Consider the following 20,599-nt stretch of genomic DNA (forward strand, 5'->3'; position numbering starts at 1 on the left):
GACATTCAACTCAAAGGAAATACCTATTTCCCTCAAGGTAGAGCATCGGTTTTAGGGACGTCTGCATAAACACAGTAAACCTGCTTCGTGCAAGACTCCGAACTACACCCGCAGTGGCAGCTGAAAAGCAAACAAAAACAAAACCTGAAACTCCAGCCTCCGCCGCTTCAGTACCTGAACCGGGGTCCCGCCCTTCCTTCCAACGAGAGGACGATGGGGGCGTGGCCGAGCACGCGGCGCCCACGTGACCACTGAGAGCCGCGCGCAGCCAAGTCGCGCGATCTGCCGTCATATCAGCTTATGCCGCCGGCCCCTGATTGGCTGGCGGCGTCTGCCGCTAGGAGCGTGTGCGTGGCTCCGCCCCTCCAGGCTTGGCCCGCTGGCTGACCACCGCCGGCCGCCCAGTGGTCCCCGCAGCCTAGGTCCCCGCGGAGGCCGAGTCGGCCACAGACCCTCTGGAGGTAGGGGTGGCTGGAGGGCGGGAAGAGGAGGCGGAATACACCTGAGGGGGACGGGCGAGGAGCGGGGAGGAAAGTGGATGGGGAACAATCAGCAGGATGGGTCCCAGGTGGGGAAGATGTGCGGCCGGCCTTTCCTTTTCCGACTAGCGGCGGGCGTGGGTGGAACGCCGCCTGAGTGTCAGGCTCTCGGCGGGCGCTGGGCTATCGGTGACCGGCGGCAGGGATTGGCAGGCAGCCGGGCATCCCGGAAGCCGGCGCGGGCCGTGGTGCGTCGAGTGCGGGGCTCAGGGGACACCCGCTGTCCCGGAGGCCTGGGTGGGGTGGGGGTGGGGGCTCTGCCCGGCCGGACGAGGTTTCGGGGCGCCGAGGAGGCCCGCACGTGAAATAAACAGGCACAAAGATGGGCGTGCAGAAAACGAAATGTGTGATGCTGGCTATTGCAGAGCGCTCATCCAAGGAAGTCGGTCCAGCGAACACTAATGCTTTACTTTGAGACGGATATCCTTCTGTGTTGGAGGGATTTTTCTCTTTTAAAGGGGCAAAGAAATTAGGCTGTGACCTCCTGACCATTACAGCGCAAACCCTAGTTACTGCAACGTAATTAAGATGGGAGGAGGGCGCCTGGGTGGCTCAGTTGGTTAAGCGACTGCCTTGGCTCAGGTCATGATCCTGGAGTCCCTGGATCGAGTCCCGCATCGGGCTCCCTGCTCGGCAGGGAGTCTACTTCGTCCTCTGACCCTATCCCCTCTCATGTGTTCTCTGTCTCTCATTCTCTCTGTCTCAAATAAATAAATAAAATCTTTAAAAAAAAAAAAAAAAAGATGGGAGGACAACAGTCCGCGGTTTGAGAAGGAAGACTAAAAGGGAAGAGGACTAATCTTTTAGGTTAGCATCGTAAAAGGAAAACATCATGTCTACTGGCAATCCACATGTTATAGCAGAATGGATTTGGAGGTGGTATAGATGGGTGAAGTTCCAAGTGTCAGTACGAAAAGTTTCCAACCTGGAAAGCTTGTGGTAGCCAGATATTTTTAACCAAAACCTTCCGGCAGGTTACCTGTCTTTATATCACCGTCGTTGTGTGTGTGTGTGTGTGTTTAGGTTTCTTTTTTTTTTTTTTTTAAGATTTTATTTATTTATTTGAGACAGAATGAGAGACAGAGAGCATGAGAGGGAGGAGGGTCAGAGGGAGAAGCAGACCCCCCACCGAGCAGGGAGCCCGATGCGGGACTCGATCCCGGGACTCCAGGATCATGACCTGAGCCGAAGGCAGTCGCTTAACCAACTGAGCCACCCAGGCGCCCCTGTGTTTAGGTTTCTAATGATGAGCATCTAAAAAAAGATAAATACATGATCCTTGATCACTTATGGAATGCTTTTCCATTCATTATGTAATGTAATTAGCATGAGATACTCAGAATTCCCCATCTGTATGTATACAAGTTGAGAGATAACATAATGTCGAAGCTGACAGAACAGACTCTGGAATATACGGTCCCAGGTGTAACTTGGTACTTGACAAGTTATTTAAATACTCCTGCCCTCAGTTTCCCTATTTATAAAGTAGGAGTTATAGAAATACCTACCTCTACCTACCTCGTAGGGTTGTGAGAATTAAGCGAGGTGATACATAAAAAATGCTTTTAAATAATACCTGGTTCTCAACAAATGTGAACTATTATTATCAATACTTTTAAAGTAAAGCCAAAGTAATAGTAGACTCAGTTATTCTAGCTTAATTGTGTTTTATTAATAACTGTGTTTTATGAAAAAGTTTTCTTTGTTTCTATAAAGGTAAAATAATACAAGCTTTTGTTTTAGTCAGGGATATTTAACTTAGGGTCTGTGGAGCCCTGACCTAAGGAGGTATAAACGCCTTAAAATTATATGCAAAATTGTGAGTTTGTAGTCACTGAGAATTTAAAAAATTAAGGAGCTGAAGAGTTGAGATAGTGATGAAGAGGCAGTCGAAATTGGTTCAAGTCTTGGTTTAAGAACTTGGGACTTTGAGGGGCACCTGGGTGGTTCACTAGGTTGGGCATCTGCCTTTGGCTCAGGTCTTGATCTCAGGGTCCTGGGATAGAGTCCCACATTGGGCTCCCTGCTCAGCCGGGAGCCTGCTTCTCCCTCTCTCTGTCTGCCGCTCCCCCTGCTTGTGTGTGCGTGTGCTCTCTCTCTTTTTTTCTCTCTCTCAAATAAATAAATAAAAACTTAAACAAACTTTGGGACTTTGTAACCAGACTGCATGTGTCTGAGTTCCAGCCCCAGCATTTATGTACTTGATGATCCCAAGCAGATTACTTGAAAATCTTTAAAGATTTTATTTACTTATTTATTTGAGAGAGAGAGAGAGAGCACGAGCTGGGTGAGGGGCAAAGGGAGAAGCAGACTTCCTGCTGATCAGGGAGCCCAACATGGGTCTCAATCCTGGGACGCTGGGATCATGACCTGAGCCGAAGGCAGACGGTTAACTGGCTGAGCCACCCAGATGACCCAGATTCCTGTGCCCAGCTTCTTTATCCGTAACACTAGTACCTACCTCTTAGGATTTCTTGAAAGTGTTGAAGGAGCTAATATTTATGGTACCAAGTGTATAGTAAATATTGATATTAGATATCACCAATTATTTTTCAAAGAAAAATCAAATGACACCTTTTTCTCCCTTAGGTTAAAGTAATTTTGACTCAGCTTTGGCCCCATAACAGCAATAATAATAGCTCCTGTTTATTGACTAAATTCTCTGTCAGATGGTGCCCAAACACTAGGGACTTAGTCTCTAAACCTTAACAACAATTCTATAATTTTACAGATGTGGGTTTGAATATAAACTTCAAATTTGAAATGCAATTTTGAGGTCATATTGTTCCTGATTTCAGAAGATTTTTTGTTAGATGTCAGAAAGTATAGTGATATATTTATGAATATTTAATTATTACATTCAACAAATAGAATTAATTGAAAGCAAAATTCTAAAAACAGTTAAAAAAGGTTTTATTTCACAGTATCTAAACTGCCTCTAGATTGACTGAAGTACATTTCTTCCTCCCTTCCAGGCACTGGTTTACTGTAACAGCAATTATGTCTGGGGAATATACAAATTAACACAAGTAGCATGGTCTTCAGATAAAAGCAAAACTAAAGAGTTTCTTGAAGTTAAGGACTGAGATCTTTTGAAAGTTATTACTTGCATCTGATATTAAAGGTTGAATAAATAAGAGTCTTAGTTACTGTTTGAGTTGGTTTGGGCTGCATTGTGCAGTCTTGTCTGTACTGTATTGATTTAGGGCTATGGGACACAAGGTAACATCCAGATCAGGCTGCAAACTCTTAACCCACCTTTAGTGGTGTCACAAGATCCTTCTCCAGTCGTTAGGTTGTTTCAGACTGTTTGTTTCCTGCTATTACTTTGCCTGCTTTCTTTGCTACATGATCTCTCAAGGCAGTCTCTACTCCTTATGGCTTCAGTTTCAACTACTACAAGCTCACTTTGGAACTTCAGATTCATATTTGTATGTAGTCTCCTGCTTATGTCTAAGAGTAAGCATAGACTTAAAGCTTATTAGTCTCTGCTTACTTAGATTTAAGACCCAAACTGAATCCCTCATTCCTTATGCGCCCCTGTTCCTGTGGGGACTACCAGCTACCAGCTCTCCCAGCATTCCCTCTTTTGATTCTGGTGACATCACCATCCACTCAGGCCAGCTAAAATCTCACAGCCATCCTAGATTTCTCCCTCGTTCACATTCCAGTATTTAATTGGTCATCAAGCCCTGTGGGGTTTTAGTTGCTAAGTCTCCGGTGTAGGTGCACGTGTGTTCTCAGAGCTGCTGAGCTAGTCAGTCTACCGCGGGAGCAACCAAAGTAGTCTCTCTCTCTTCTGCTCATCAATACTCATATTCCTAATGGAGTGGTTTCTATGAAATATGGGTCTGATTAGAACGTCTTTCCTGCTCAGCAACCTTTAGTAGCTCCCCGTCGTGTTATCAGGGAGAGTCAGATTCCCTAGCAGGGCAACAGCTCTTCACAGCCTGACACCAGTTTCCTTTTACCAGGTTTATCCTGGAACAGTTTCCACCCCCTCTACTTCACCCCTGTCACACTGTTTGGCACCCACCAGCGACACCCAGTGAGTCACGAATGTACCACGACTTTTTCCATGCCTTTGCAAGTTGTTATTTATTTTTTTTAGATTTATTTATTTATTTTAGTGGGGGGAGGGTCAGAGGGAGATAATCTTCAAGTAGACTCCCCGCCGAGCACGGGCGGGGACTTGAGGCTCCATCCCACCACCCTGGAGATCATGACCTGAGCCGAAACCAAGAGTTAGACACTTAACCAGCTGAGCCACCAGGTAAACTGCAAGTTGTTATTTCTGTTTGAAATGGCCATCCCTGACCTTTTCTTTCTGATAAAGTCCTTTAAAGCCAGAGTCAGCTCTTGTCACTATGAAGCCTTCTACTATAAGCTGTTGTAGTTGTGTTGTCTTTTCTGATTATATAGAATTTGTGTATATACCTTTATTATAGCACGTGTATTGATGTAATTGTTTCTGTAGTTGCCTTACCTTTCAGATGGATTTAGACTGTATCTTTTCAATATTTGTATGCTCATTACCTAGTGTAGTGCTTGATACTTGTTATTTAAATGAATTAACAATGTATAATGAAGGATATATGTTAATATCTGGCATTTGACATTAGTTAATTAAAACCTTCCATGACAGGGACTCCTGGGTGGCTCAGTTGGTTAAGTGACTGCCTTCGGCTCAGGTTATGATCCCGGGGTCCTGGGATCGAGTCCCACATCAGGCTCCTTGCTCAGTGGGGAGCCTGCTTCTCCCTCTGCCTGCCGTCCCCCTGCTTGTGCGCTTTCTCTTTCCTTCTCTCTCAAATGAATAAATAAAAAATATATATTTAAAAAAACCTTTCCATGACAAAGTGAGGGGAAAAAAATGCTTGCAACTCATATCACAAACAAGGATAACACTCTTAATAAATAAAGAACTTCTAGAATTTGATTTTAAGAAACTAAAAACCCAGTGGGAAAATGGGCAAAGGATAAAAACGTAATTTCACTGAAAAAAATATAAATTGGGGCGCCTGGGTTGCTCAGATGATTAAGTGTCTGCCTTCAGCTCAGGTCATGATCTCCAGGTCCTGGGATTGAGCCCTACGTCAGGCTCCAGACTCAGCGGGGAGTCTGCTTCTCCCTCTCCCTCTGCCTCTCTTCCTGCTTGTGCTCTCTCTCAAATGAATAAAAAAAATCTAAAAAAAAAAAGAAAAAAATATATAAATTATGCTAAATATATGGAATGATGCTCAACCTCACTCATATTAAGAAAAAGATAAATTATATACTGAGATATCATTTCTTTGCCATCAGATTAACGAACATCCTGAAGTTTGATGATATTCTCTTTTGGTAAGGTTGTAGGGATATAGGCACGATCGTACACTGCTGTGGACTTGCAAAGTGACGCAGCTCCCATGCAGAGCAATTTAGCAGTGTCTGCCAAAGTTACCGACGCATTTGATCTTTGCCATAGCTCTTCTGCTTGTAGAAATATATGCAGTATTGGATTAATCATTGTTGCATTGTTTTAAATTGCATAAGGTGAGAATCTATCCAAATGCTTATACATGAGTTAAACGACAATGAAGTCACACAAAGGCACGGCCACAGTCCCTTAGCCACAGTTTCAAAGTCTGAAAAGCCCTGAAAAACTAGAAGTTTTTGTTTTTTAAAGGCTGGCGCTCAAACTCATTTGATGACACACGCTTTCTCCAGCTGACTGAGGTGCCCACTGTGTGTTGGCGCACCTGTCAGATATCCCTACCTCTGCTCTTTGCGGGGACTATTTTTGTTACTTTGGGTTTAATTGCAGATGGAAATATTGTTTTAAATAGTTAAAGATAGCCCATCTGAATAACAGAATGAATGGAAGCATCCGTCATTAGGAATGGCACAGACATGGAGTTCTTTTTTTTTTTTTTTTTTAAGATTTTATTTATTTGACAGAGAGAGACACAGCGAGAGAGGGAACACAGCAGAGGGAGTGGGAGAGGGAGAAGCAGGCTTCCCGCCAAGCAGGGAGCCCGATGCGGGGCTCAATCCCAGGACCCTGGGATCATGACCTGAGCCGAAGGCAGATGCTTAACGACTGAGCCACCCAGGCGCCCCTGTTGATCACTTTTTATTTATTTATTTTTTTAAAGATTTTATTCATTTATTTGACAGAGAGAGACACAGTGAGAGAGGGAACACAAGCAGGGGGAGTGGGAGAGGGAGAAGCAGGCTTCCCGTGGAGCAGGGAGCTGGATGCGGGGCTCGATCTCAGGACCCCGGGGTCATGACCTGAGCCGAAGGCAGACGCTTGACGACTGAGCCCCTGCCCCATACAGACATGGAGTTCTTGTAGGAGCTTGTGCCTGTTGTCTGTGAGCCCTCCTACTGAGGAAGACAGCGTGGGCATTACCACCCCGTGTGACTTAGAGACCGGAAAAACAGATTGCTGAAGTTTTACACCAGTGGTGAGGACCAAGAACTAATGAAAAATGGGAAAGCACAGCCCAGGAGAGAAAATGAAGATGCTAACCATGTTTTGATTAAGTGGATTTGACAACAAGAATGTAAATAAATGCCACTGATTGCTTTGTTGATCAGGCAACAAGCAAGGATATATCATGAAGAACTGCTCTACTGAGGACAAACGTTAGTGTTAAGACGGGAGGGGCCAGAAATTTAGGAAGCCATGTAGTGAAAAATGTCTGAAAGTATGGTGAAAATGATTCTGCTGATCATGAAACAGCTGAACATAACCCTGATGAATTAGCTGAGATAATAGCAGATGACAGCCTGAGTGCTGAATAAATCTGCAGCGGTATGGAATACCGTGGTAGTAGCATACTGTTAAATGCTCTGCATAGGAACTGCGTCACTTGGCAAGCCCACAGCAGTGTAGGATTGTGCCTATTTCCATACAACCGTACCAGCAGAGAACATCACCAAACTGTAGGATGTTCATTAATCCAATAGCAAAGAAATGATATCTCAGTATATATTCATGTCCACAGTGTTTGAATGAGCCTCACAAAATACCTGGGCAAAAATCTTCAGGCTAGTTCACTAACACATACAGGTGAGCCAAGCTCCAGGCAGGCTGGACTGAAGGCAATTGAAAATTTTAAGTTATTCGCAGACAACCCGTTTGTGCATTCTCCTCCTCGAACTTTTAGTTACAAGTTGGCAGTTGCCAGCCCCCAATCTGGAGTATTGACTGGGGGGAGAGGAGTAAGTGTCTTCTCGTTCTTACTGTCAAGAATCTGTCCCCTTTTGTTCTGTCGATGGGAGTGGCCTTTCCTTCTGTCACAAGAACAGATAGTCCCTGAGGTGGCAGCATAGATCCATCTAGCAAATTTATCTTTCAGTCTCAGCACTGAAGGAAAACTCTCTGAAATCAGAAGAGACGTACCACTGAAACTTGTAGCCGAAGGAGTGAACATCTGAGTATCTACTGCCCTGCGTTCCACATCTTTACTACTTGCCACGTGGCCGTAGGAGACATTGGAAAAGAACACAAAGATGGCATTAGATCTACATTGATGCCATTTATCAGCTGGATGTTAGAGAAAAAAAACTTTCTGGGCCTCAGTTTCTCTGAGCTTTGATGTCCCCGGGTATAATATGAAGAGATTGGACTAGAGATGATATTTAAGATCCCTTCTGGCTCTAACGATGGCATTTCAGGGATTCTGGTAGCTAGCCACAGAATTATACTGTAAGTGCTTATTAAAGCAGGAACTTCTTGTATAATTTTTCCAGGTTTTTTGCATTGGGAACTATCAGCAAGGGTAAATAATTGTTGCACATGTTTATCCTTTAGGGGCTAAGATGGATCTTGTACTCAATGCTGCAGATTATTATTTTTTTACACCATACTTCTATCCAGCCTCATGGTCTGAGGATGACATCTTCCGACAAACTATTAGTCTCCTGATTGTAACAAATCTTGGTGCTTATATCCTTTATTTCTTCTTTGCAACACTGAGCTATTATTTTGTCTATGATCATTCATTGATGAAGCATCCACAATTTTTAAAGGTAAGTGATTTTCTTACCTACTTTTTAACTACTGTTACAGTAAAAATAATAGGTATTTGTATGTGAGATTTTCAAATTAAACTGGTTATAGCCATTAAGTAAAAATTTTTGCAACCAGCCTCAGATGGGTTAGATGTTTTTGGTAGGGCTAATCCCCTCTCTCCTTCTCTTAATTTAAACAAATAAATGAACCCAACTTTCTTTTTTGTTATTTGTTTTTTTTTAATTATAAGTGTCTTGTGTCTTCCTAGATACATAGGAATGAATTTCTTTGCTAATAGTGATGAATAAATAAATGCACACATTTGTGTAATTGTTTTAATGTTTGACTTCCACAAACTGAAAACATGTTTTTACTACGTACCCATTTTTTGACTAGATAGGAGATTGTAGACTTGTTTACAATCATTTTTCTACTCCAGTTATTTGTATTTATCAGTGACTCCCAAGGACTGAAAAAAAAAAATGAATAGAGGGTTGGGGATGGACATTATTCGTGAAAGACATGATTAATCCATAAATAGAAATCTAGCATGCAGATTTTGTGGGAAAGAGAGAAAGTTTCAGAATTTAAAGTATTTATTGCCTTTGCTCTTTACAAAAGGAATGTTCTCCTTACACACTCATTACCACTTATTGCCATTTTCACAGAAACAGTTTGGCGGCAAGCTCCTTCATATAAAAGAGATTGTAAAAATCCAAGATGATTTTATGCTGGTGTGTGTTTAACACAGATTTTGTGATTTTTAAGTACTGGCCATTTCATTTTCAGAATCAAGTCTATAGAGAGATTACGTTTACTGTCCAGTCATTGCCCTGGATTAGTATTCCCACTGTGTCACTGTTCCTGCTGGAGTTAAAAGGTTACAGCAAATTATATGATGACGTAGGAGAGTTTCCCAGTGGTAAGTTAATAATATGAACGTCAGGCACAGAGTGGCTTCTCTAAAGAACCAATCTGCCTCTTTTTTTCTTTGAAAATAATTGCCAGTTGTTTAATTGTTTTTAATGCTCTGTTTTTGTGTACTATGTCTTGCCACATACATACATTTCCTAATCTATCAATTTTAAAGTATTGGTTGTAGATGGAATTGTGCCCAGGGAAAGCTGAATATGATCAGAGAGACCTTTGCATTCATTCACTATTCTCTTTATTGAATTCAGACTCTAAAAACAAAACAAAACAAAAAACTCAAGTAGTACATGATAATTAGAAAAAATCAGAAAAGACAGAGTTTTAAAATCCACTATCCTGCTACCTAGAAACTACCTCTTTTGACATATATCTTTCCACTTTTCTATGCCTGTCTACTTCATTATTTGTTACAAAAATGAAGCCCTACCATATAAACTGGTTTGGACTTTGATTTTTTTTTTCCTTAGTAGTATATATGCCCATATTTTCATGTCAGTAAATACTGACATTATATAGTATATTATAGTATCACATTGTGTAGATATCCATAGTTTATTTAAATGATCCCCAATTTTTTAGACCTTTAGATCATTCCTTTTTTTCTATTATAGATAGCCCTGCAGTGCCTAAACTAAATTTTTGTGAAATTCTGAAATTATTTAATGAAGATACATCTCTAGTATCTAGTATTAGAAAGTAAGAATAGTAGTTAACATTTATTGAGTGTTATTACGTACCAGCTACAGTTCTAAGCTTTTCACATGTATCAGTCTGTTTTATTCCACATCAGTTCTATGACGTGTTCCTTTTATAGGTGAGTAAATTAATGTACAGTAACTTGCCTAGGTCATTCAGCAGGGAAGTGGTGGATCTGGGACTGGAACCCAGGCTTGCTTGCACCAACACACCTGTTGTCCAAGTAAGATATTTGAAGGAAGGAACAAAAATTATACAGTAGGGTGATGAATTGGCTAGGCCTTGAAAAGTGGGTAGGATTATGAGTAAAAATAAAAGGAGAACTAGTGTTCTAGATACCTGGAACAGAACAAGTCAAGGTACAGAGGTAAGACTTTCAAGATGTTGGGAGGACATTGAGTAAACCAGCCTGCTTAGTACAGGAACAGGTGAGGTTGGAAAGATGAGAAAGTGTTGGGTTATGGAGTAAACGCTAGGCTTGAGGTATTTAGTGGAAAATAAAAATTCTAAGCAGGAAAATAGTATGTAAAAATATGTTTTACGAAAATTAATATGAAGGAAAAATAAATGGTGTTATTTATGCTCAGAGATTTAAATAATAAAGATGCCTTAAGTGTATGCTTTTTCTATCTCGAAATTGCCTTCATAGTTTAGCTTCAAGTTTTTATGGGAGGGAAATGAGGAAAGCAGCAGATACCAGGGAGTTAAGGGAGATTAATTTATAATGTATTGCATTAGCCAAAACAGTTTATAGTGTTTGAGTCTAAGCTCACATTTTGTGCACTTAGATGGACAAGTACCAAATAAATTCTGGTCCTGGAAGCCAGATCTTGATTCTGATATGTCCTGTTATCTCTCCTAGGCTGGATTCGCCTCTTTATTAGTATACTGTCCTTCCTGTTTTTCACTGACATGCTGATCTACTGGATTCACAGAGGCCTTCATCATAGACTTGTGTATAAGGTAGAGTCATTTTTAGGGGAAAGAGAAAAAATATATACATTTCAGCAGTGTATGGTTACAAATTCTGTTTTCTAGTTTGTTTTTAAGATTTTATTTATTTGAGAGAGAGCATGCACAAGCAGGGTGGAGGGGCAGAGGGAAAAGCAGACTCCCCACTGAGCAGGGAACCCAAAGTGGGGCTCGATCCCAGGACCCTGAGATCATGACCTGAGCCGGAGGCAGACATTTAACTGACTGAGCCACCCAGGTGCCCCCAAATTCTGTTTTCTATTTCCAAGAATTTCCTCTAACTTATTAAATACCTGAGTAGCCATAGTCCTGACAGATACCAGGTTCATTTTGTTTTTGTTCTTTATGGGTCTGGAGGGGCTGTGTTAACATGTTACTGTTTTCAGGTAAAGGGGTGCATTTTATAAAGTGATTTTGTGGAATTTAAAGAGATTTTTTTAGTTATGTCATTTCTACAATGTGAGCATGAAAAGCCAAGTTGAAAAGTAAAGGTGGTTCTTAACTGTGTTCTTTTCTTCTATAGCGCATACACAAACCTCATCATCTCTGGAAGATTCCTACTCCATTTGCAAGTCATGCTTTTCACCCTGTGGATGGCTTCCTTCAGAGTCTACCTTACCATATATACCCTTTTATCTTCCCATTACACAAGGTAGTCTACTTAAGTTTGTACATCTTGGTCAACATCTGGACGATTTCCATTCATGATGGTGATTTCCGTGTTCCCCACATTTTAAGGCCATTTATTAATGGCTCAGCCCATCATACAGACCACCACATGTTCTTTGACTATAACTATGGACAGTATTTCACCTTGTGGGATAGAATTGGAGGCTCATTCAAAAATCCTTCCTCCTTTGAAGGGAAAGGACCACTTAGTTATGTGAAGAAGATGACAGAAGAAAAGTGCAACAGGCATGCAGAAAATGGTTGTAAAAATGAAAAATTATTCAGTGGGGAGTTTACAAAGACTGAGTAGATTGGTGCCCTATTATTAAATATTATGAAATATTTTTAATAAGGAAAAATAATCTACATACATACAACCAAGAGACATAGCAAGCAAATGGTATTTGAGAGTCCGCATTGTGGGTACTGCTGAGGAATGATCGTGATGTAGATCAAGGAAGGAATGCTGTGAACACCGAGATTTTAACCTCATGTTTACCATATTAGGTGTTGGTCTCAAGGACGTGTCGTGTCTCTGTAGCCAGCATATCTGTAACTTGTATAGCCTCAAAAACAGTTTTTGTAAGGATAGAGAATAAATTATTGAGGGGACTAGGTTATGTCATTTTGCCTTAATCTGCCCATATTCATTAAGAAAAATACATTGTGCTTGATAATACCAAGACCAAGCATCATAACAAAGAAATACTAATATAAACATGGTTCCTTGTTTCAGGAATGGTTAAGTCTTCAATGTTGGTATGATAATGACTACCTGTAGTATTTTGTTCCAGTGGATACATCAGTGTGAAAAAAAAAAAAAATCTGATAGAACGTATTCGTGGCCAAGTAAATGACCTAATTAATAGCAGGTGTAATAAGATTATCATCTTCCTACACACAGGAAGCTTATTCTCTGGGGATGTTGTCAAATATTAACATTTTACTGATGAAAAAATAAATCAGAATTTTTAAAAATACTGATACTACCACAATTTAATCCAGATCTGGGCTTATTTAAAGATTTTGATGGTTATTATTTTAAGCCATTATTTAATAAGATGATGTGAAGCTGAATATATTTAGAAAGGGAAATTTGATGCCCGGGTAATATATTTGACAGTACTGCTTTTTTAATTAAATGGATGCACTGCACTTTTGATAATGTTTCAAAGTTCCCATCTTATAATTTCCTATAAAAGGAAGTAATTGCCAAATATTTAGGCCGATCACTGAAGATTAGTTTTGAAATCTTATTTTCCCTCTTCTCCCCTCACTTTTCCCCACTTTCTGTGCAAAAAGATTTAACAAATAGTTTCATAAAGAAATGTTGTATGTTATATAGCATAAGTATATTGGAAAAACGTGGTTTGGAAAAGGCATTCTATAAGGTATTTATGTAAAATCAATAAAAGTTGGTTATTACTATTATTAAACTGTATCAGTTAAGTATTGTAACAGCAGAGTATTCTTTGTACAAATTTTGTGTCAATTTGAAACTACAGAAATGACGTGGATTTTCAGAACTTTTAAATGTCCCCAAATGTTCAGTGTCAAGGGGAGAAAGAAGGGGGTATCACATTCTTTTTATATTTCGTATCTTTATTAGATCTGAGTGTTTTAGCAGGAGACCAGTCATAAAATGTAATGCTTGGGATCCAGAAGAAAATACTTTTTTCTGAGTTATTATTACAGTGTTGAGCTACTTAAACATAGTAGAGAACCAGTTGGTGTTTTGTAACTGATAGATACAGCCGGTGATTTCCACTGACCACCGCCCCCCGGCCTCCAGTACTCCGCTTTGCCCCCCCCCAAAGGAAATTAATAAGTAAACTTTGTTTTCTGTGATAATGACAGCTAATATTCAAGTTTTCTATTTCTTCCTGCTCATCTTTGGTGTAGTGTATATGTTTCTAGGAATTTATCCATTTCTTCCAGGTTGTCTAATTTGTTGGTGTTTTTCATGTTTTCTTCCTTGTATTTCTATAGTGTTGGTTGTTATTTCTCCTCTTATTTGTGATTTTCTTTATTAAGGTCCTTTCTCTTTTCTTTTGGATGAGTCTGGCTAGAGGTTTATCAGTTTTATTAATTCTTTCAAAGAACCAGCTCCTGGTTTCATTCATCTGTTGTATGGTGTCTTTTAGTTTCTAGATCATTTGTTCCTGCTCTCATCTGTATTTCCTTCCTTCTGCTGGCTTTAGGCTTCATTTGTTGTTCTTTTTCTAGCTTCTTTAGGTGTAAGTTTAGGTTGTTTATTTGAGATTTTTCTTGCTTCTTGATGTAGGCCTGTATTGCTATACACTTCCCTCTTAGGACCCCTTCTGCTGCATCCCCGAGGTTTTGGACCGTTGGGAATGACAGCTAATATTTATTGAGCTTTTACTCTTGGTCGGGCACTGTTACAAGTCCTTGACATTAGGAAATTGGGATGCAGTTGCATGACTTTCCCGAGGTTTTTCTCTCTTGTAAAGCCCAATGTGGGTGTTTTGGTCAGTGGACAGCTTTCCATGGTCATTCTGAGACCCATGCTCTTTCCATCTTGGGGCTGCCTGTCTCCAGTTTCCAGAGTCTTCTTTGTTGGAGGAGCCCACAGGGGAAGAGGGCCCGAAAGTCCTGCATATCCCTGACCCATGTTCCTTTGGACAAAACTTTGTCGAATGGCCCATCTCAGATCACCAGAGATTCTGGGAAATGTGCCTTAATTGTGCCTGGGAGGACAGGGCAACTGCTTTCTGGAACAGCTAGCCAGTTTGCCATGCTCACATAATTTATTCTTTTGGGGGTCCCAATAAAGGCTTTGAAGAGATGAATGAGCCCCCAGAATGCTTCAAGTTATCTGTCCCCTGGATGTCTTGGCGCCTTAATTCCATTACTGCAAGTATGAGTGTTAGTTTCCTCTAGATTCTTACTACTGTGTAGCTAATAGAAAAGAAGGGACATAATATATAGGGAGAGGAAGGCTTCCTAAAGATGTTAGTAATAATCAAACGAGTCTCTGCCCTCCCTCCTTTTTTCTTAAATTCTAGTCTTATTAGGCAGTATTATGCTAAGTGGTCCTGCAGTGTTTCTGGAAAGCTACAGCATTGTCCAGGTCTCCATTAGAGGGATTCAGACAGGATTCGTGCAAGTGAGGAACATCAAGTGAAAGGCTTTTCCCCTTGACTTGGAACCTTTTGTAGTTGAAGATCAGAAGGGGAAAGTCAAGATTGCATTCTCCACTTTTATGGTAGAAATCAGGAAATGGAAGGAGGTGGTACAAGAACACATTTCAAAAACCCAGAGACTTTTATTGGGTGCCGTCCTATTCTTTGCGTATGTTCCTCTGTCTGCCTGTCTCTACATGCCATGCATTTCCTACTTCTCATTGCCCTGGCCCACGTTTCTTTCTCTTCCCATCTTCAAGAAGTCAGGGACAGGCCTGGCAGATAATTCCGAGTGCAGGTTTTGATGCATGGAGTCTGCAGTGCTGGCAGGTTATTTAAATAGAGATGGTGTCCGGGGAGAAGGGGGAAAGTAGGGAGACGAATCAGAACGAAGATTTGGGACTGACCCAGAGAGAAGAAAAGTTTGAGGCCATGAGATGTCTGAGGAGAGCGTGAAAAAAGATATCCAAGAAACAAGCCCAATGTAGGGGGTAAAGAACTTCCTTTCCTTGTCTTCACACCTTCTTCAAAGTCAAAATCCTTGACTGGCAGTCTTGTATCAGAGTTACTGCTTTCTGTCCTCTAACACTGTTAAGTGCACCCTAGTTACTCTAGACCCCAGATTCCCTCAAAGTAGAGACCGTATGTGAATCATCACTGTATTAAACTGTGTGTCCCTAAAAGACATAGTTGGGGTTTGATAAATACTTTGCTGAAGGAACTAATGGAAGTGTCATTCTCTTCAGGAAACATTGAATGAACCCCTACCAGGTGCCCCACACTGCACGAGGGGCTGCAAATATTTCTTCTGTAGATTCTTCATCACCGCCTTTTTAACCAATAATTCACTTCTTACATATTCATTAGCTGACATTTGCTGAGTGCCTGGGAGGAGTCAAAGGGAAAGTAAAGAGCAATCAGATGGGTCCTCGCCAAGGATGGACTATCCTTTTTTCCCCCCAAAGCCCCATCTCCACTGGGAACCAACAAAACCCACCAGTACCCTGGATTCTGTCCATACAGGAATCAGTAGTCTGAGTACCGATCAGAGGGTTCATTGAATCTGTGTGCAGTTACTACATAACAGTGCTCTGGATACAGAAAGAAAAAAAATAGATCTTCACAATTATTGGTTGATTACACCAAGAAATGACAAACCAGGGAGGGCAAAGCTATAGCTTCAGCTGGAGTGTAATTCGCCTGAGAAGAATGACAGACACTAATTGCTTTGGACTTAAACAGTTATGAGTCCTGGCTCTGCCACTTGCTGATTGCATGACCTTGGTTTCTCTATCTGTAAATTGATGGAAATCCTCCCCACCTAATAAGATGAAATAGGTTAGAAACACTCAATTAAATGTCAGCAGAGGCCATTCTTCATGTAAATTGTGCTCAATGCCTCTGCTTTCTAGGTTCAATGATTATTGTCATTACACCTAGGATAGGCCCTCAGTGGAAATCAATTGCTGGGAGAAAAAAGCCCCTGGGTCCTTTCAACTTTAACACTGGAGGGTGAAAGATGGGGGGGGAGCTAGAAATAGGGGGCAGAGAGGAAAATCATAAGTAAAACCAAAATTGACACATGATCTACTGTGAATTTTTTATAAGAATTGTAAGATAGCTAAATTATTTGTTGCTAAATTTATTTTATTTTATTTTATTTTATTTATTTACTGCTGTGAACCATAAGACCAGTTTACAAGGTTTTGAGGTAAAGCAGAAGAAACTTAACTTCCCTGGAAATTAAATTTCATAAAGGCAAGAAGGACGTGTGTGAACTGTGTTATTGAGCTTCACTGTCAAAGCAGAGTTTTGGTATGAAAAAAATATATAAATACTTAATGTTAATACTTCATTAAAATACCCTTAAGTCGTAGTGTTTCTTAAATCTAGGCTCCACCTCTTATTAAAATATAAGTACAGTAAAATTTGTACAATAGTAAGAGAAATTATGTTTTCAGTTCTTTGATCAACAATTAACTCAGAAGTCTGATTAAATGCTCCTAAACACTTAACACTGTTTACAGATTTGATTAATCACATTTTCTTAAACATTTGATAAGAAATTTAATGTATTTGATTCATCCCCTCCTGAAAGGCACACTTGTGTACTCAGCACATTTTTCTGAGCTGCTTGACAACTCAGGATTCAAATATCCTTAAACATACTTAACCACAAAATAGCATATGATATCTAGAGTCCATCACTCAACTTTAAAATATTTGTACTATAGACTTTCATTTACTTCTTGTAAAGCATTTGGTGATCTCTTTATTTTAAAATTAGAATTTTACACACTAAGCCATTTAGTTAAAGGAACACTTGGCTTCCCAAACAAGGAAAGAAATAGGACCCTGGAAACGTAGTACACATTCCAATATCTGAGAGCAATTGGCTGTGGGGGCTTTTGTCCACCCCTTCATTAGGATTTCTTCCATATAGTCTACTTAATGGGGGTATAATTTATAGACAGTAAAATGTACTCGTTTTCACTGCATGGTTCAATGAGCTTCTACAAATGTGTACACCACGGAATCACCAGCCCAAGGAAGATACAGAACATTTCCTTCACCAGAAAAAGTTTTATCCTCCTTTGCAATCTCTCCACAGCCCTAGGTTACAACTGACCTACTTTCTGCTTCTGGAGATTAATTTTGCCTGTTCTAGAATTTCTTATAAATTGAACCAGATAGTATGTACTCTTGTGTTTAGCTTTTTTTTTTTTTAGCTTACGTGTTTTGAAATCATGCTATTGCATATGTCTATTCTTTGTTCCTTTTTATTGCTCTGCCATTGAAGTGTATTAGAATTCATTTATCCGCGTATCTGCTGATGGATATTTGGGTTATTTCTAGGTGAGGTTATTATGGATAAAGCTGCTACAAACAAGCAGACAAGTCTTTGTATGGATCTATTTTTCCCTTTCTTTCTGGTAAATATCTGTTAGTATAATTGCTCAGTCCTAGGGGAGATGCATGTTTAATTTTAGAAGAAACCGTCAAAGTCTTCTCCAAAGTGGTTGTACCATTTTACATTCCCACAACGAATGATGAGAATTCCATTTCCTCCACATCCTCACCAACACTGTATTGTGGGTCTTTATTTGTAGCCATTCTAGTGCTTATGGAGTAGTGTCTCTCCTTGTGCTTAATTTGCATTTTCTATGACTAATGATGTTAAACAGCTTTTCTCATGCTTTTTGGCTGTTTTGCATTTCTTTTGTGAAGCATCTGTTCAAGTTGTTTGGCCACTTTTTAGATCAGGTTGCTTTTCTTTCTATTATTGATTTATAAGAATTCTTTACATATTGGCACAAGTCCTTTGTCAGATATATGTATTACAAATGTTTATTCCAATCTGTAGCTTGCCTTTACATGTCCTTAATTGTGGGGTTTTTTTTTAAAAAGATTTTATTTATTTATTTGACAGAGCAAAAGCAGAGGGAATGGGAGGGAGAGGGAGAAGCAGACCCCCCCACTGAGCAGAGAGCCTGATGAGGGACTCCACCCAGGACCTCGGGATCATGACCTGAGCCAAAGGCAGGCACTTAATGGACTGAGCCACCCAGGCGCTCCCTTGTGTTTTTTTCATCAAAAACAGAAAAATTACTTAATTTTGATTAGGACCGATTTATCAATTTACATCTTTCATAATTACTGCATTTTGTGTCCCACCTAAGAAGTCTTTGCCTGTCCCAAAGCAAGCTTGAACTTATCTTTGTGGGAAGATTTTTGATGATGAATTCAGATTCTTAATAGATACAAGGCTATTCATATTTTTATTTCTCCGTCAGTTTTGATACACTGTTTTTCAAGAAATTTGTTCTGTTTCACTTAAGTCTTTAAATTTGTTGCCATAAAGTTGTCTGTACCATTCCCCTATTATGCTTTCAATGCTTATAGGATCTGTCCTGATGTTTCTTTTTTAGTTCCTGATACTGATAATTTGTTTTCTTCCTTTTCTTGCTCAGTATAGCTGAGAGAATATACATGTAATGGATCTTTTTTAAAGAACCAACTTTTGGCTCTGTTGATTTTTCTCTATTGCTTGTCTTCAGTTTTGTTAATTTCTTCCTCTTTTTCCTTTTATTTATTCTGGTTTAAGTTGATCTCTCTGTCACTCTCCTCCTCTCCCTCTCTTTCTTCTGCTCCCTCCCTCTCCCCTCCTCCAACTTCTTGAGGCAGAAGCTCAGATCATTGATTTAATTTTTTTTTCCTTTAAAAATATAAACATTTAAAGCCACAAAATTCCCTCTAAGGCCTGCTGTGATTGCCAGAAAATTCGATATGTTGCATTTTCATTATTATTCCATTCCAAGTATTTTCTATTTCCAGGGAGATTTCTTCAGTGACCAGTGATATGGTGGTCTTGTATTATGTGAGCTTAGCCAAGCCAGAACTGGGTTTCCCAGAAGTACTTTGCTACAGAGTTCTAGGTTAGCCTGGCTACCACGTCGTTCGGCAGCAGATCCAGAAGGCAGAAATGGAGGGGCACCTACCTTACTCTCCCTGCTTGGAAAGATGGCGCCGTCTGTGAAGCCCTGTTGCCGCCCAGTCATGTTGTCACTCACCTGCTGGCTCACGTGGTTGGCCCACAGCAGCATCTGGGCCCATGGCAACCACAGCTCCCCTCTCAGGCCCTTCAGCTTCTCCAGATTCTGGGCCCGATGTGTGTGGTTAAGCCTCTGACGCGCCCTCCGTCTCAAAGTTGTGAGAGGACGACAGAGGTGCCAGTCTGCCATCACGATTTCCAGCAGAGCCTCCCAAGTTCTTGGCTGGCTTTTGGCACCCCCTGATGCCCACCTCGCTTATCTTTTCTTCCTGACTTCCTCCTCCGCAAACTTCAGATCCCAACACCAGACAGAGAATCGGTCACCTCATATACACTGTGTGACCAGCTTTCCCAGTTACCTGTGGTCAAATCCTTGCTTCCTTGATGGAAACCTGATAAAGGATTTGACTCTGATAGTGGTTCTGGTGGTCAGAATCTTAAGAATAGGATCGCTAGAGACTTTTCAAATCACTATGTTGGATACCTGAAGCTAATGGGTGTCAACCATATTTGAATTAAAAAAAAATTTTTTTTAAAGATTTTATTTATTTATTTGAGACAGAGAGAATGAGAGAGAGAGAGCACATGAGAGGGGGGAGGGTCAGAGGCAGAAGCAGGCTCCCTGCCGAGCAGGGAGCCCGATGTGGGACTCGATCCCCGGACTCCAGGATCATGACCTGAGCCGAAGGCAGTCGCTTAACCAACTGAGCCACCCAGGCGCCCCGAATTAAAAAATTTTTAAAAAAAGAATCCGTTCTCCGAAATAGTGCTGTGTTAATCTGCAATTGCTTCTCTGATTTGATTAGCTTTAAAGTCATTAATGACCCTGTTTCCAAAACAAAAGGGGATATTGGAAGTCCATGATATGCAGTAGCAAAACAGATACTTAAATGATCATTTGTAGTTACCTGTAATCAAGGGCCTGCAGAAGGCAAGGCTCTGGAGGACCAAGTATTTGTGGCATAGAACATTTTAGTGGAAGCTGAGGTTAAGGGGTTGGTTGATTGCTTCTAAGTGTGCTAAGGAACTTAGGCAAAGATGATGCTGAGTTCGTGACTTTAAATTCCCAGTTCAGGGTCCAGTTAAGGAA

General features: G+C 40.6%; 1 protein-coding gene across 2 annotated transcripts; it reads left to right on the top strand.

The window, feature by feature from the left end:
- The first annotated feature begins 356 nt into the window (after window positions 1–356).
- Window positions 357–13,245, top strand: SC5D (sterol-C5-desaturase). 2 transcript variants are annotated; one of them, XM_035009156.1, is made up of 5 exons: window positions 357–461; window positions 8,344–8,561; window positions 9,334–9,466; window positions 11,036–11,136; window positions 11,669–13,245. In XM_035009156.1, the coding sequence occupies exons 2-5, from the start codon at window positions 8,352–8,354 to the stop codon at window positions 12,122–12,124; spliced, it is 900 nt and encodes a 299-aa protein (XP_034865047.1). In that variant the 5' UTR covers window positions 357–461; window positions 8,344–8,351; the 3' UTR covers window positions 12,125–13,245. The 2 variants fall into 2 exon arrangements, with proteins under 2 accessions (XP_034865047.1, XP_034865048.1); XM_035009157.1 differs by lacking the exon at window positions 357–461 and adding an exon at window positions 3,355–4,587.
- The last annotated feature ends 7,354 nt before the right edge of the window (window positions 13,246–20,599 follow it).

The sequence above is a fragment of the Mirounga leonina genome, unplaced genomic scaffold, assembly GCF_011800145.1.
Source record: "Mirounga leonina isolate KUSES-001 unplaced genomic scaffold, KU_Mleo_1.0 Mir_153, whole genome shotgun sequence".
NCBI lineage: Eukaryota > Metazoa > Chordata > Mammalia > Carnivora > Phocidae > Mirounga > Mirounga leonina.